At 48.8% G+C, this 14316-nt stretch overlaps 1 protein-coding gene across 2 annotated transcripts in view; it reads right to left on the bottom strand.

Annotated features, from left to right (window-relative positions):
• Pebp4 (phosphatidylethanolamine binding protein 4) overlaps positions 1-14316 on the bottom strand; it is a 217918-nt gene that overhangs the window by 85497 nt on the left and 118105 nt on the right. For both annotated transcript variants that reach the window (XM_047548895.1, XM_047548896.1), the window contains one exon: positions 4701-4799. In XM_047548895.1, coding sequence (XP_047404851.1) covers positions 4701-4799 — 99 coding nt within the window. The remainder of the gene's footprint in view (positions 1-4700; positions 4800-14316) is intronic.

Below are 14316 nucleotides of genomic sequence, written 5' to 3'. Positions count from 1 at the left end.
TGCTGGCTCCTTTTCTTTCTTAAAACAAAAAAGATATTCAGAGCAAATTTTAGAATCATTGACGGTTTCTAGGAAGATTTTCTTTTTTGGAAGAAAAAAAAGGTACTCTTGTCTCCTTAATTGTTCCTAGTGTTCTTTGTCACCAATCATGACATTCTTTGTGGAAAGTATTAATGCACCATCTTCTTGTGCTCAATATTCCCATTAACAATAAAGAGTCTAATGAAAATATCTACACGAAAGGCCCTGAGCACTTCTTTCAGACACAAATAGAAGGAGAACCAATCCGTGTTTCTCTTGAAATGAATGGATGCAAATTAATTGATATCTTAATTAGGCTTCGGCATGAAGATTATTAGTCAGAGTCGATCAGGACTGAAAAGCAGCTTTGAGGAAACGCTGAGGACACGGCGCTGGGACAGGGGCATGGAGGCCTTATCTGTGCTGAGGAACCTCTTCCACACCGTGGGAGAGTTTCAAAGAGAGGCCAAGAAGGGCACCAGGTGTTACGCATCAGTCTCTGCCTGCCCTGGTCTGCCTAGGTTTGGTACTGACATCTAGTCTTGTTCTTGAGCCAATGGAAACCCACAGATACAGGAAGTTCCACCCCGGGTCTGCCCCTGGGATCTCATATTACTGCCACTGTGCAGGACAATGCCTTCTTCTACTTTGTGTTTGTGACCCCAGACCTCTGGAGGCATTTGACTTAGAGCAATGATAATAACGACTGTATGGGGCTATGTGTTCTTGTCCCAAGCACTTTATCTAAAATAACTCTGTTAAGCTTCACACCGATGGTGTGAGGTACAGACTATCAGTATCCCCATTTTACAAGGAAGCACAGTGAAACAGAGAAGTTAAGCAACTAGCCTAAGATCACACAGCTAGCTAATAATGGTGAATTTGGGATTTGAACCAGAGAAGTCTGGCTCCAGAGTCATTGCTCTTAACCCCTCCACTGCATCAAATAGTGCTAAATATATTTATTTGTTGAATTGATGAACAAAAGGGTACCATGAAGGCCTGGTCCCTACTGCTGGGCATCTCTCTAACTCCTAGCTTTTATTTAAATAGCCTGCAGGTAGAGAGGTTACCCTACTCTAGTCTGTACCCTGCCAGTCTCTCTTTGGGGTGAGCTGGGGGGCTACAGATGTTTTGGTCATGGTCTGGCCCACCATCTAAGTACAGTCCATCCCCTGATCTCACCAAGTCTGCCTCTCTGGCCTGGGGACTCACAGGGCTGTTGTCACTCTGCAGGAGGCTACCCCATGCCTTCCTGCCGGGGCTCTTTGGGGAATAATGATAGGTGGGGTTCAAAACACTGACCAGGTGTGCCATCCAGGTGGCATTCTCTGGGTCACCTCTGCCTATCAAGGACAGTTAGGAGTGAGCTAGGGGGAACCCAGAGATGATTCTTCCATTCACAGGGCGTGTGGTGGCTCCTCCCCGCAGCGGAGGTGGCCGAGTGGGTGCCGCCCGGCCCTGCACCTTGGGCAGGCGTGGTTTGGAGTCTGGGGCTCCCACCCAAGACCAGCTCTGCAACCCCCCGCTGCGAGCCTGCGTCTTCCAGCGCCTCCAGCCTCCGCCTCCCCCAGCTGTGTGATGGCAATGCTACTTTACAAAGCGACGGAGACCGTGCTTTTCACTGGAAGAAGGTCCCACACAGGTGCTGTTACCCACACCAAGGCCTCCCAGCACCCGGCGCCACATCCTCGTCCTCGCTGCTCGTTGGGCCTGGAGACCGTGTTGGGGCTGAAGCCCTGGGAAGCCGCATGTCACCAGCTGCCGGCCCATCTGGGTGCGGGCTGTTCAGACCACTGGCCGTGGCAGCACAGAGGAAGGGCGCCCGGATTTGATCAGACCCAGGCTTCCTGTGGCCAAGGTCCAGGACCTGGGACCTCAGCGGGTTTGGCTTCTAGCGCCTTTGTGGCTGGGGGAGTTGGGGGCAGGTGGGAAGGGTCAAGTGGCTACACCGGAGGGCCGCTGCTTCCGGCTGGTCACCCAGGCCAGGGAAAGTGGGTGAAAATGTGACTGAAACCAGAGCCTCCTCCAGCTGGAAGCCGAGGGCCGCACCCGGGCAGGTGGCCCTGGTTAAGCTCTGCGGCTTAGCAGTCTTGCCTGACAGCTGCCACCTGTCACCTGCCACCTGCTCTGCCTCTAAACTGAGCTGCTGGGGCTAAACCCATCTGTGGCACAGGCTCCTGTGAGAGGTGTGCCCTGAGTACTGGGTGAGGAGAGTGGGGACTTGGGACTTTGAAGAGAGGCCATGCCTGGTCCCAACTCGCCCCTCAGCTCTGAAACCATCCCATCCAAAGCTGTCCGCACTCTGGCCTCGGTATCAGGAGTGGAACCCTCTTGCAGGAAGCCCTGTGTGCCTGAGTGTGCGGGTGGTGAACTTGGCCTTCAGAGCACTTGCCACTCTTGAGTCGCCACCCTTTGCCAACTCCACCCGCAGTCAGAAAACAGCAGTGCTTTAGATGGGGGGATCTTTCCCGTTTGAGCCCTCTGCTCCCCACTGTCCCAATGGCATGGCCCTACCCGGCTCTCCCCCTTGGAGTGTTTCCAAAGTGCTTCTCCCATAGAGGAGCACCTGGCCAGGGAAGGGCGTGGGTGCCGAGAGGCGGCTGGTCATGCCCAAGAAGCTGCTACTGGGGGGGTCCTTGAGGGAGCCCCTTTGGGCAGCAGCCAGCCTGCCTCTAAATAGGGCTGTCCCCCAAGCTTGGTCACTGGGTTGTGGGTCGGTTGTCTGCCTAACTGCCCACTCCTCATCCCTACTCTCGGTCTTGCTCAGGAGTCAATACCTAGTTCTACCGATGCCCCTTCCTCTGCCCGTGGCTCCGGCAGGAAAGACACAAGCCCTTGTGCTCTGTGGGTTTCTCACATGTCCCAGAGCGCTCTCAGTGGGCCATCTCATGGGACCATCTCAATGGCCCCAGAAAGTCCATACCATGATTCCTGTGTTATAGATAAAGACAAAAATGCCAGACAGGTTCCAGAGATCCTGGAGCTGGCAGCCAGCCGAGACTCAAACTGGATCCAAACTTAATTTTTCTAGTTCTGTGTTCCCACTACCTCATTGGGTTTGAGGCCTATGCAGACTCTTCTCAAAAGTCATCTGTGGGATTTCCAGGCATGGATTCATGAACATGTAGGCCAGTGTGGAATTCCCCAAATCACACTGCTGGGCGCTCGTGAACAAAAGATTCCGTAACTTAAAAGAGAGTGGGAAATAAATGCACATCATATACAGCTGGCCCTCTGTATCTGTAAGTTCCTTGTCCTCAGATTCAACTAACTGAGGATTGAAAATGTATCTGTACCTATCGCTATCTGCATATATGCATACATACATACATGTGATTGCATCCAAACATGTAGACTTTTCTCTTGTCATTATTCCCTAAACAATACAGTGTATGCAGGCAAATGGATGAAACTGGAGAATATCATGCTAAGTGAGATAAGCCAATCTCAAAAAACCAAAGGACGAATGATATCGCTAATAAGTGGATGATGACACATAATGGGGGGTGGGAAGGGTTAGTGTTGGGGTTGGAGTTGGGTTTAGGGAGAGGGGCAGGAATGGAGGAAGGAAGGACTGTATAGATGGAGGGGAGGGGTGGGAGGGGTGGGGGGGAAGGGAAAAAATGGCAGAATGAATCAAACAACATTACCCTATGTAAATTTATGATTACACAAATGGTATGCCTTTACGCCATGTACAGACAGAGAAACAACATGTATCCCATTTGTTTACAATAAAAAAAAAGGAAAAAAACAAACAAACAAAAAAACAATACAGTGTAACAACTATTTACATAGCATTTATGCTGTATTACTTATTGTAAGTCATGTAAAAATGATTTAAAGTCTGTGGGAGGATTGTGTAGGCTCAGTGCAAATCCTACACCATTTTGTATATAGGACTTGAGCACCGGTGGATTTGGGTGCCCGTGAGGGGTCCTGGCACGCCAACCCCTGAGGGCACCAAGGACCATAGTGCCTCTGAGGATGATAGAACCTCTAGAAGGCCATCGGGTGAGGCATGAGGTTCACTCGGTTAACTCAGAGTATGGAAGGCTTACTTGGCCATGGAGCCTTCCCCCTCCCCAGAAGCCCCCTTAACAACCCACCAAATTTGTGTCCCTGAGACCTGCTCTGGAAAGGGTGAGCCAGGCTCCTTCACAGCTCTCACAGTTAAAGCTGAAGGTGTTGCTTGTTTCTGCACAAAGGAAGGGCAATCGCCACACCTTCTCCACGTCCCTTGCCCAGCAGGGGGGTGGTCCCCCACAGCACACCCCCCACTGCCAGGTCTGCCACCTGGACTTCACGGAATCACACCAGCGCTCCCAAATCCCTGGGTGAGCTGGCGCCAACCATTGCGTTTTCAGACGTTCTGTGAGCTGGTTCCTAAATCTTTGGTGCCTTGAAATTGACTGTGGCGGAAGGACCTACACCACATGTGTCAATAGACACTAGACATCAGGGCTTTCTCCTGCTCTCACGCAGAGGACGGTGTCCTGGGGAACCCATCGCTAGCCCTTGGACTTTTTTGGAAATCATTGGGAAACTTGGGAGGAGCTGAGGGGTGAGTGTTGGGGGCATCTGACACCCACGTCCTCGCTTGGCCTCGTGTCCTGCTGAAGGAGAGTCTGCACAGTCTTCCAAACAAGTCACAAAGTGCCTCTCGGCTTGCTTACCTTGATGTCTGTCACCAGCCAATGTCTCCAGTACCTCTTGGTGGGTTCTGACCTGCTGGGCGCATCGGGATCCACCATCATCAAGATGTAGGTTGCGCCCTGTAACACATGCACCAAAAGGTAAGGGGGCCCCGGGCCCAGAGTGTTGATGGAGGGTCCCAGGGTGTCAGGCGGTGGGCACTCCCTTACCCCAGCTCCTACCCCCCGGTCCTCATTCTCATGACACTGCTCTCATGCCGTGTGCTTATTCTCAGAGAAATGAGGTTATGAAGTGGACACCAGGACTCTGGCTCTCCCTTGATGAAGAAATTAGTCCAGGGACTCATATCCATAAGCGCCTGGAGGTCCCCAGCACCATGCTAGGCACCGGGGAGGAACCGAAGAACCTAAAACAGGGCGCCCACCCTCCAGGAACTTCTGGTGCAGTAAAGAGCACTTGCTCCGTGTCAGGGGCAGCAGGATCCATTATCCCTGCAACAAGCCTCAGCCGCACCCCTCTCTGTGCCAGACGCCGCTCCAGGGGCCGGGGAGCCAGTGGAGCGTGGATGGTCCACTCCATGATTCCAGGGAGTTTTATTCTAAGACACAGATAATAAAAATAAACAGGCAGGGACATCATGTCCAGTTGTGATGAAGGTGCAATTGGGTGGGACAAGTAGAAATGAGCCCTGGGAAGAGAAAGGACCTGTGACAGGTTTCAGGAGGGAAGGAGGCGCGGGAAGAATGCCGTTGCAGCCAGAGTCCGCTGGACAGGGAGCAGAGGACCTGGTGGGGTGGTGGGGGGCAGGGGCCAGGCACCAAAGGCTTTGTGGGCCGGGTAGGAGTGGGGGTCACCTTTAAGTACAACAGAACCCCTAGGGTTTTCGGCAGGCAACACTGTGCCTTGATTTGCATTTTTAGAAGTGGGGTACCTGAAGAGCAGGTGTCATGAAGGCGGATACGGAAGGAGAATGTGGCCCACCCTGCTCAGAGCTGCTGAAGGCTGAGCAAGATGAGGACGCAGAGGTGGCGACGTGATTTGAGATCACCGTGATCTTGGCAAGACAAGTTTCGGTGGAGGGGAAAGGACGGATGAGTACAAGAGGCTGAGGTGAGACGGATTCGAGCTGTTAAGGACGACAGCGAGGAGGAGGTTTTGGTGTGGGGTGACTGTGCCTGCCGGGGAAGGAAGAGTCAGGAGGCTTTTCTGAAGAGACGGATGCCAGTCAGGAGTGTGTGGCAGCCCGTGGAAAGGACCTAGTGGGAAAGCAGGTGCACACAGCAGAGCGGAAGAAGAGAGTCACCGCCAGAGCCGAGGCTGGGGGAGGGTGGGAGGGGACGGGAACCAGAGCAAAGTGCAGGGCCGGGTCTCTGGGAGAAGAGAGTTGGAAGAAGTGGTGAGGAATGAGGACATTTGTCTCTCAATGCTCCTAGTTTTCAATGAATTAGAGGAAAAGTCATCAGGGAAAGAGGGATCGTAGGACATGGGGGATAGAGAAGCAGCATTAAGTCGTCGTCTCAGAAAGTGAGAGAAGGAATACACTACAGTGCGTGGCTGGGTCGCTGGGCCGTGTGGCTGGCCAGGCGCAGGCATGCAGGGTGGTTGAGCTCGGGTGAGTGTCGGGGAGGAGAGGGGAGAGAGGGTAAGGGGACTGATGACCAGGGATTGCCGGCCCCCCTCTTGACCTGGATGGACATGCGTGCAGCTTCTCTACCAGGTTCCCGGTGCCCAGGTACTGAGGGAGCACCCGGGAGGGAGCCCGAACCTCTACCTCAGGAATCCAGAGGGCCGCACAGAGGTCTTTTGAGTTTGATCTTGAAGGATGAGCAGGTAAAGGGTCGGGCTAAGCGCTCTATTGGCAAAGGGAGTGGCATGTGCGAAGGCATGGGGACATCTGGGGACGTCTGGGGAACAGCTGGGACCTAGGGCATCTGGGAAGGGATGGTGGGCGACGAGCTGAAGAGAGTACTGGGGCCACATGATAGACAGCTTTGCATGTCCTAAGGCGTTCAGAACGTATGGCGAAGCAGGACCCACTGCAAAGGTTTGAGCAGACAAGCGACACGATGTGTTTAGAGAGGCACAATGAGGATGGAGTTAAAGACTAAAAGCAAAGCAAACAATCAAGATCCCTGCAACACTCTGAAAAGTAGACCAGACAGACTAATTCAAACAGTAGCAGCCGTGATAAAGAGACGGGCAAGACAGCGATCCTGCAGAATCAGCGGCATGAGGTGGCCGGCGAGGACACATGCGGGAGGGAGAAGCTCAGGATGCCTCAGGTTTTGTCTTGGGCAGCTGGAGGACGATGGCACCATGGACACCAGGCATAGAAAGCTGGAGACTCTGAGCCTGCGGGTTTGGTGTTGGAGCACACAGGTAGAGGGTCCCTTCTATGGAGTGAGGAGGTTGGAGCTCTCTCTAGACTCGGCAAACAGGCCGTGAACCTGGGGATGGACCTCATCCCTCAGAGAGAACTTGCAGAGCGACAAGTGAAGGATGGCGACAGTGGAACTTTGAAGGGGTGGGGAGAGGAATGCACCGAGGGGAAGAGAGTCAGGAGGAGAGCGCGGGGAGGTGTTCAAGGGTGGGGTGCAGGAGGTGTCAATATGGCCGCCATGGTGGTGGGGGTGAGGACCCAGAGAGGCCACTGGCTGTGGCCACTGGGGTCACTGGCAGCTCTCCAGAGACGAGAAGCCTAGGGATGCAAATGCTGACCACTGAATGTTAAAATCCAGAAGGACGGGCAACCACCCATTAGGTGCTATAGGAAGTTACATGGGACAATGTGGAGGCAAACCTGAGAAAATCCCCAAGGACCTGGAAGAGAAAGATAAAGAGATGGAAATATTAGGATGTGCGTGTGGTCTCTGTCGACTCCCAGAAGGAGAAAATTTGATTCAACCCAGAATCTGCTCTAGCTCAAACAGTAAGCAACAGCAAGAGACCGAGTATAAACACAGTAGAGGAAGAAATAAAACCATCTATCCTTCCTTTTTCACAATTTTTTGTTTTCGCAAATTACTTGGTTGTCTACATGAGAAATTCATGAAAAAAACAGAACAACTAGAAAAATATTCAGTAAGCTGTTACCAAAGGTACACAAAGTCAGTGCTTTCCTCTATCTTAATAAGTCATAACATATATATTACAGTCTTACTTACAATGCAATTTTATAACAAAAAAATGTAAAACAATCTCAAAATAAGCATGACAAAGAAAACAAAAATGTTACTGGCGCACATAAGAACAAAAATTGAGTAGCTGGAGAGATACACACTCTGCTTTTAAACTGAAATGTTTTATAAAAATGTCAGTAAGACTTCAATTTATGTAATTTGACACATTTACAATCTAAATCCTAAGTAGATGTTTGGAGAATTTCAGAAATTATTCCAAAGCCCATAATTAAATGCAAAAGAAATCAGATAAAAGGAAAAAATTAGCCAAGGTAATATTGAAAAAGATGAGACAGGGAATGGTATTGATTATATAGGTATTAAAATATATTATAAAACTATAATAATTAGAAAAATGTGGCATTGAGGAATAAATAAAAGAAGCAAAATAGAAAATCAAGAAAGAAACTCAAAATTTCAGTATATATATTTAATATATGATTGTTATTTTATATATGATACTTAATAAGACAAAGTTATTTCAAGTCAGAGGGAAAGGACAGATTATTTTATAAATGTCATTGGGGACTATTGACTCACTACATGGAATAAATAAACTTAGGTTTCTGTCTCTTTCAAACCCCATAAAATTTCCTTATTTATTTATTTATTTATTTATTTACTTATTTATTTTGTGGTGCTGGGGATTGAACCCAGGGCCTTGTGCTTGAGAGGCAAGCACTCTACCAACTGAGCTATCTCCCCAGCCCAACTTCCATATCTAAATGTGTAAATGAAAGACAGTGTTCCAAAACTGGTTCAAAGAGCAAAATATTGAATTCATACAAGGCAATACTGTTACAATTAAATCTTTGTATTCTAATATGGGAAATATCTGTAATATGCTAGCATGTGAAATAAGCAAATTACAGAAGAGTGGATGTGACATCTCAAATGTTCAGGGAAACTTTACATATATAACTATCTCCCTCAATATATATATTTATAGATGTATTTGCATATGCATAGGAAATGTCTGGAAAACCACGTACCAAACTGTCAGCAGTAAATGGCATGAAGGAAGAGATTGATATAATCTAACTAGATAGAATTTTGAATCTTATATATGGCAAAAAAAAGCCAAATGAAATTCAAAGACAATAAACTTAGGGTAAATATTAGCAAGATATGTGGAAAAGTGTTCGTATTCTTAATACATAAGTACTTTTTAAATGAATAAGAAAAAGAATGATAACCCAATGAAAAAATAGACAAGCAACATCCAAAGAATTTGTAAAATAAGAAATACAAATGATTGATAAACATATGAGCAAATGTTCAATTTCAGTAGTAATGAAAGTCATGCAAATAAAACTAAGTCCTATCTTTGCCTATAAAATTAATATATATGTATATTGATTTTAAATGTTTATGCCTGGAGTTTTTAAGGACATAGAACCATAAAGTGGGTTTTGAAATCCTACGTATGCCATAATCTCATTGTCTTTAAAAAGAAGGAAAGAAGACCAAAAACATCTGCCAATCCCATATATGTCCTCCATGGGAAGAAGAGTGGAGAGAGAGGAAGTGAAGATGTGGAATAATTATGAACCTAATTTTTGCATTTTCCAATGTTTCTGCACTATAACACATTGTCTTTATGCTGAGAAGAAAAGACTTATACTTTTAAAAAGGGTCCTGTAGGAAATCCCTGGACCTTCATTGTTCTGTTCAAACGATGGCCGGGGCAGTTCTCCTCTTTGGTCCTCATCCTTGGTTCCCACCACTGTCCCTCCCCACTCCCCCCTTGCAGCTGCCCAACTCTGCGGCGTCTCTACTGAGTGAATCGAGAGTCTGCTGCATGGCCTTCTCTGAGGTGCTCTTATCCTGAGGTTCACCCTTGATTACTACTGTGGCCTGGATGTGATTGGTCCTCAGTGTGGTGGTGAGACCTGTAAGAGAGGCAGGGCCTGGGGAGGTCCTTAGGTCATTAGGGGCACGCCCTTGGAAGGGATTAATGTAGTTCTTGTACTTCTCCTGGGTCCCCAGTTAGTCCCCAGCTGCTCTCTGGCTTCCTATCTCACCGTGTGAGCTCTTGCGCCCATCTATTCCTGTCATTGTGATGCCATCTACCATGAGCCCCTCACCAGAGCCAAGCATAAGTTAGTTCCATACCCTTGACCCTCCAGAATCATGAGCTAAATGAACCTCTTTTCTATATAACATATCCAGACTTGGGTATTTTGTTATAGTAACAGGAGAGAGACTAAGATAATCACCTCCCTGCTAAACAACCTCATAATAGACCTCTTCAAAGACTTGGCAGGAAAGAAAGGGTTACTGTGCTGATGGTCTTGCAGAGCTTCTGTCTTAGTGGACTCAGGAGCTGGGTCCCAGTCATTTCCATGACCCTGACTGCCAACAGAAACTCCCTAGCAAATACGGGGCAGAAGTGTGTGTCAAGGGATTGTTGCTCACCAGAGAAATTGGGAAACAGGTATTCAAGAGCTGGACTGTGGGACTGAGGATGTGGCTCAGTGCCAGAGAGCATGCCTGACATCTGTGAAGCCCTGGGTTTGAAGCCCAGCACCACACACACACACACACACACACACACACACACACACAATGCTGGACCCTTAGGTAGAACATATGAGGTCTGATTCAGGACCCCACCCATTCTCTGGAGGAGACAAGCTTAAGTAGAGAAGAGGAGACTGTCCAGTCTTTTAGAATGTCAAACCCGTTGCTGACCGTGGCAGCTCATCCTGTTGGCGTAGCCGGGAGCGGAGGACCTACAGCCAACACTTTCCACAGTGGAACTGCGCCGGGGGCTTGCCCAGGACCCCCAAGGCCCTGGGCTCAACCCCAGGACTGCAGGACAACAAGCCAACAACAGAGTTGTCCTCAGAACCCTTCGCACTTGCCACTTGTCCTCCTGCCCAGGTCAGAGATGGTCTCACGCTTCTTGGAGGATCATGCGCTCCTAGTCCAATGCCAGGCGTGCCAGGTACGAATGCTGTCACACTGGCACTCGGGGGGCTCCAGCTAAGTCCTTCTCCCTTCCGGCTTGTTGCTAAAAACCGACGAGGCTGAACTTGGCGGTTCTAACCTTTACTTGGTGCCTTAGTGAAGCTCCCCTGGCGGGTCTGACCCAGCAAACCCGCTTCCAGGGAAACGTTCAGAATGATTGAGAGAATCTCAGAGAGACCCGAAGAGGTACCTGCACCCCTGTGTCTGCTGCAGCGGTAGTCACAGCTGCCAAGATACGGAATCGATCTAAGTGTCCGTAAAGTGGGTAAAGAAAAAAATGATATCTATAGATGCTCCTTGAATTATGGGGCTTACATCATGATAGACCCATCAAAAGTTGAATAAGTTCTAAGTCAGAAGTGCAGTTATTATGCCTAACTTAGCAAGCAGGGTGTTTTGGCCTAGCCTACCTGAATTGTGTTCAGAACATTTGCATTTGTCTATAGTTGGGCGTCATGAAAGTATTGTACTGTATATATCACTAACCTGGAAAAATCAAAATTCAAAGCAAGGTTTCTACTGAACGTACATTACTTTCACACCATGGTAAAGTTGAAAAATCATAAGTCAAACCTATGTAAGCTGGGGACCATCCATACATGGAATGGAATACTATTCAGCCTTAAAAAGGAAGGAAATGCTGTCATATGCCTCGCGGGCTGACTTGGAGGATATTATGCTGAGTAAAAGATATCAGTCACAGAGGGACAAATGCCGTGCGATCCCACTTACAGGTGGTTTGGAAAACAGTCAAGCCTGCAGAAGCAGAAAGCAGAACAGTGATTGCCAAGGGCCAGGTGGGTGGAATGGGAACTCACTAATCAACTTCCAGTAATGCAAGATGAATAAATTCTAGAGATCGACTTTTGACCTCTGTCCATGGTTAACAATATCATATTGTAACTTAAAAATCCGTTGAGGGTGCATCTTGTTGTGAAGTGGTTAAGTGTTCTCAGCACAATAAAATAAAATGAAAAAGAAAGTGATCCTGTTTGAAGAGAACTGGACAGACTCAAAGCCCTTTCCAAGCATGCTGGGAACCTGCAGGCCAGCACGCCCCGTTGACAGGGCTGTGGGCAGCGGGCTTCTGCCTTGCCCTGGGAATGCATAACCCGGGTGACGGGCCTCTCCACTCAGCAATGCCATCTCTGTCACTCCCCCACTTACAAATATCTGCACATGTAGGAAGTGACTTGCATTTACGGTTATTCGTGCAGCTCTCTCAAAAAGTTAGAAATAACTCAAGTGTCCATCAGTTGGGGATTGGTTAATAAACAATGATCCATGATCACAATGGAAAACTTTATAGCTGCAAAACCACCAAAACAAAACACGGAACATCTCTCCGACCTGATGTGAAAAGCTCTCCAGGGTAAATTAAGTGGAAGAAGCAAGGTGCAAAACAATGTGCCTAGTTCCTTACCTTTATACAAGAACGAGAAAATGAGATATGTCTTCCCATTGGCTTGTATTTGCATAAACAAACTATGAAAGGATTTTTTTTTTTTAAATTAGTGGAGACTGTGGGTGGGGTAGCTTTATGGGTAAATGGGATAGAGGTGGGAAAAGAAGCTCTTGTATGCTTGTTCTAGCGTTTTGATTTTTGAGCCTGTGAGCTATTAACTGCTAAAAATAAACTGAAATTATAACATAAAGCAGAATGTATAGCAATCTCACAGCATTACCTTGGAGATGTCAGTCTCTATCTCTTTCTCCCTGGTGCGGAGAGGCCGGGGGATGGCCTGGGACAGAGGGCGCAGGGACGTCTCATTCTGTTTTTGAGGGGCATTTGGAGGAGGGCGCCTTGACCACCCAGCAGCAGGACAGAAGCAAGGCACTAGGGCCATGATAACAGAGCACCGTCCTCGGGGGCCACGATGCTGACCCAGAAGCAGAATTAGGTCTGAACCTGTCCAGATGAATTTTTTTTTTTTTTTTTTTTGCGGTGCTGGGGATTGAACCCAGGGCCTTGGGCTTGAGAGGCACGCACTCCACCAACATTCCCAGCCCCAGATGATTTTTTTTTTAAGAGGAACTTCTCTATTGACGTATGGTCTTTTTTCGCTCAGTGTGTCTGAAGTTCCTTCATGCTGTAACGTCAAGTATATACATTGCAATGACTTTTTCTAGCTGTAGAGTTGGAGAACCATCACCATAATCTAAATTCGCCATGTTTCCATCACCCCAAAAAGAGGCTTGGGCCCATTTCTAGTCATTCCTGCTCCCTTCTCCACCTCCAGGCAAGCACTAACTTACTTCCTGTCTCTTTAATCTCCTTTTTGCCTTCCTTGGACATTTCACATCAGCAGGGTCATATAATGTGTGGTCTCTGTGCCTGGCTTTTTTCGCTCAGCGTGTCTGAAGTTCCTTCATGCTGTAACGTGCTTCAGGCCTTCCTTCCTTTTTTATTGCTGGGTAATATTCCACCGACAGTTTGTCTGCCTGGTTGATGGACATTGGGGGTGATTTCCACTTTGGGACTAGTAGGAGGGATGCCGATGCAATCATTTGCCATGAGTCTTTGTGTGGCTGTTGGTTTTCCATTTTCTTGGGGAGATACCTAGAATGGAATTGCTGGGTCTGATGGTAAATTATGCACAACATTTTAAGACATCCCCAAAGTGTTTCCCAAAGTGGTGGCGCCACTTGACCATCTCCCCAGCAGGGCTGGAAGGTTCCAGGCTCCCGATGCTCTCGACTGTAGCCATTCCAGCGGTTGTGAAGCAGCAACTGTGTTTCTAATTTACGTCTTCCTAGTGCTTGGTGACGCTGAGCGCCTTCTCCTGCCCTGTTGACTATGCACGTGTCTTCTGTGGTGAAATCTCTCTATCCATCTTTTTCCCATTTAAAAATTGGATTATCTTCTTATTCCCAAAGGAATTTTAGTAGGCGTGCCCCAGCTGGGAGTGAGGGGAGGCAGGCAGTGGAGTGAGGAGGGACCAAGGAGCCGGCACACACTTCTACAGATAGAGAGGTGGCCTCATGGCCCTGGAACCCTCGCTGGTCAGCTGTCCCCGCTGCGCTTGCCTCATCCTGAACTCGTGGCTTCTGCCCTCAGTCACTCTTGCTGCCGGGGTTGTCTACTTACTGCAGCTCACCAGGAGGCTGGCGATTCTCAGAGAAGGGAGCCTTTGGAGGAAAGCCCGGCCCCGGCTGCCACCCAGGTGAGCAGACGCTGCTCCTGTAGGCCAGCGAGCCACGTCCTCTGGTCCCTGCCCTGCTGGCCTCCTTAAAGAGACGGTTGGGCCTCCCCAGTCTGCCCCATCCTGGTTGTCCATCAAAGCCACCTTGCCCTCCCAGCTCTGGCCTCTGCCACACCCTCTGCAGGAAGTACCCCGCTCTCCCTTGCCTCTGAGCCGGTCCTCCACCCTCTTCCTCTTCCAGGCTCTTCCCTCTGGACGGCCACGGGTAACCAGCCGCCTTTCAGCCCCGCCGTCTCTCCATAGATTGCTGCTTCCACTCCTTGCCTTTTCCGGGAGCGCGG

This window comes from Sciurus carolinensis, chromosome 4 (genome assembly GCF_902686445.1).
Source record: "Sciurus carolinensis chromosome 4, mSciCar1.2, whole genome shotgun sequence".
NCBI lineage: Eukaryota > Metazoa > Chordata > Mammalia > Rodentia > Sciuridae > Sciurus > Sciurus carolinensis.
The sequence above is the reverse complement of the archived record's forward strand: the minus strand, read 5'-3'. Positions and strand labels throughout refer to the sequence as shown.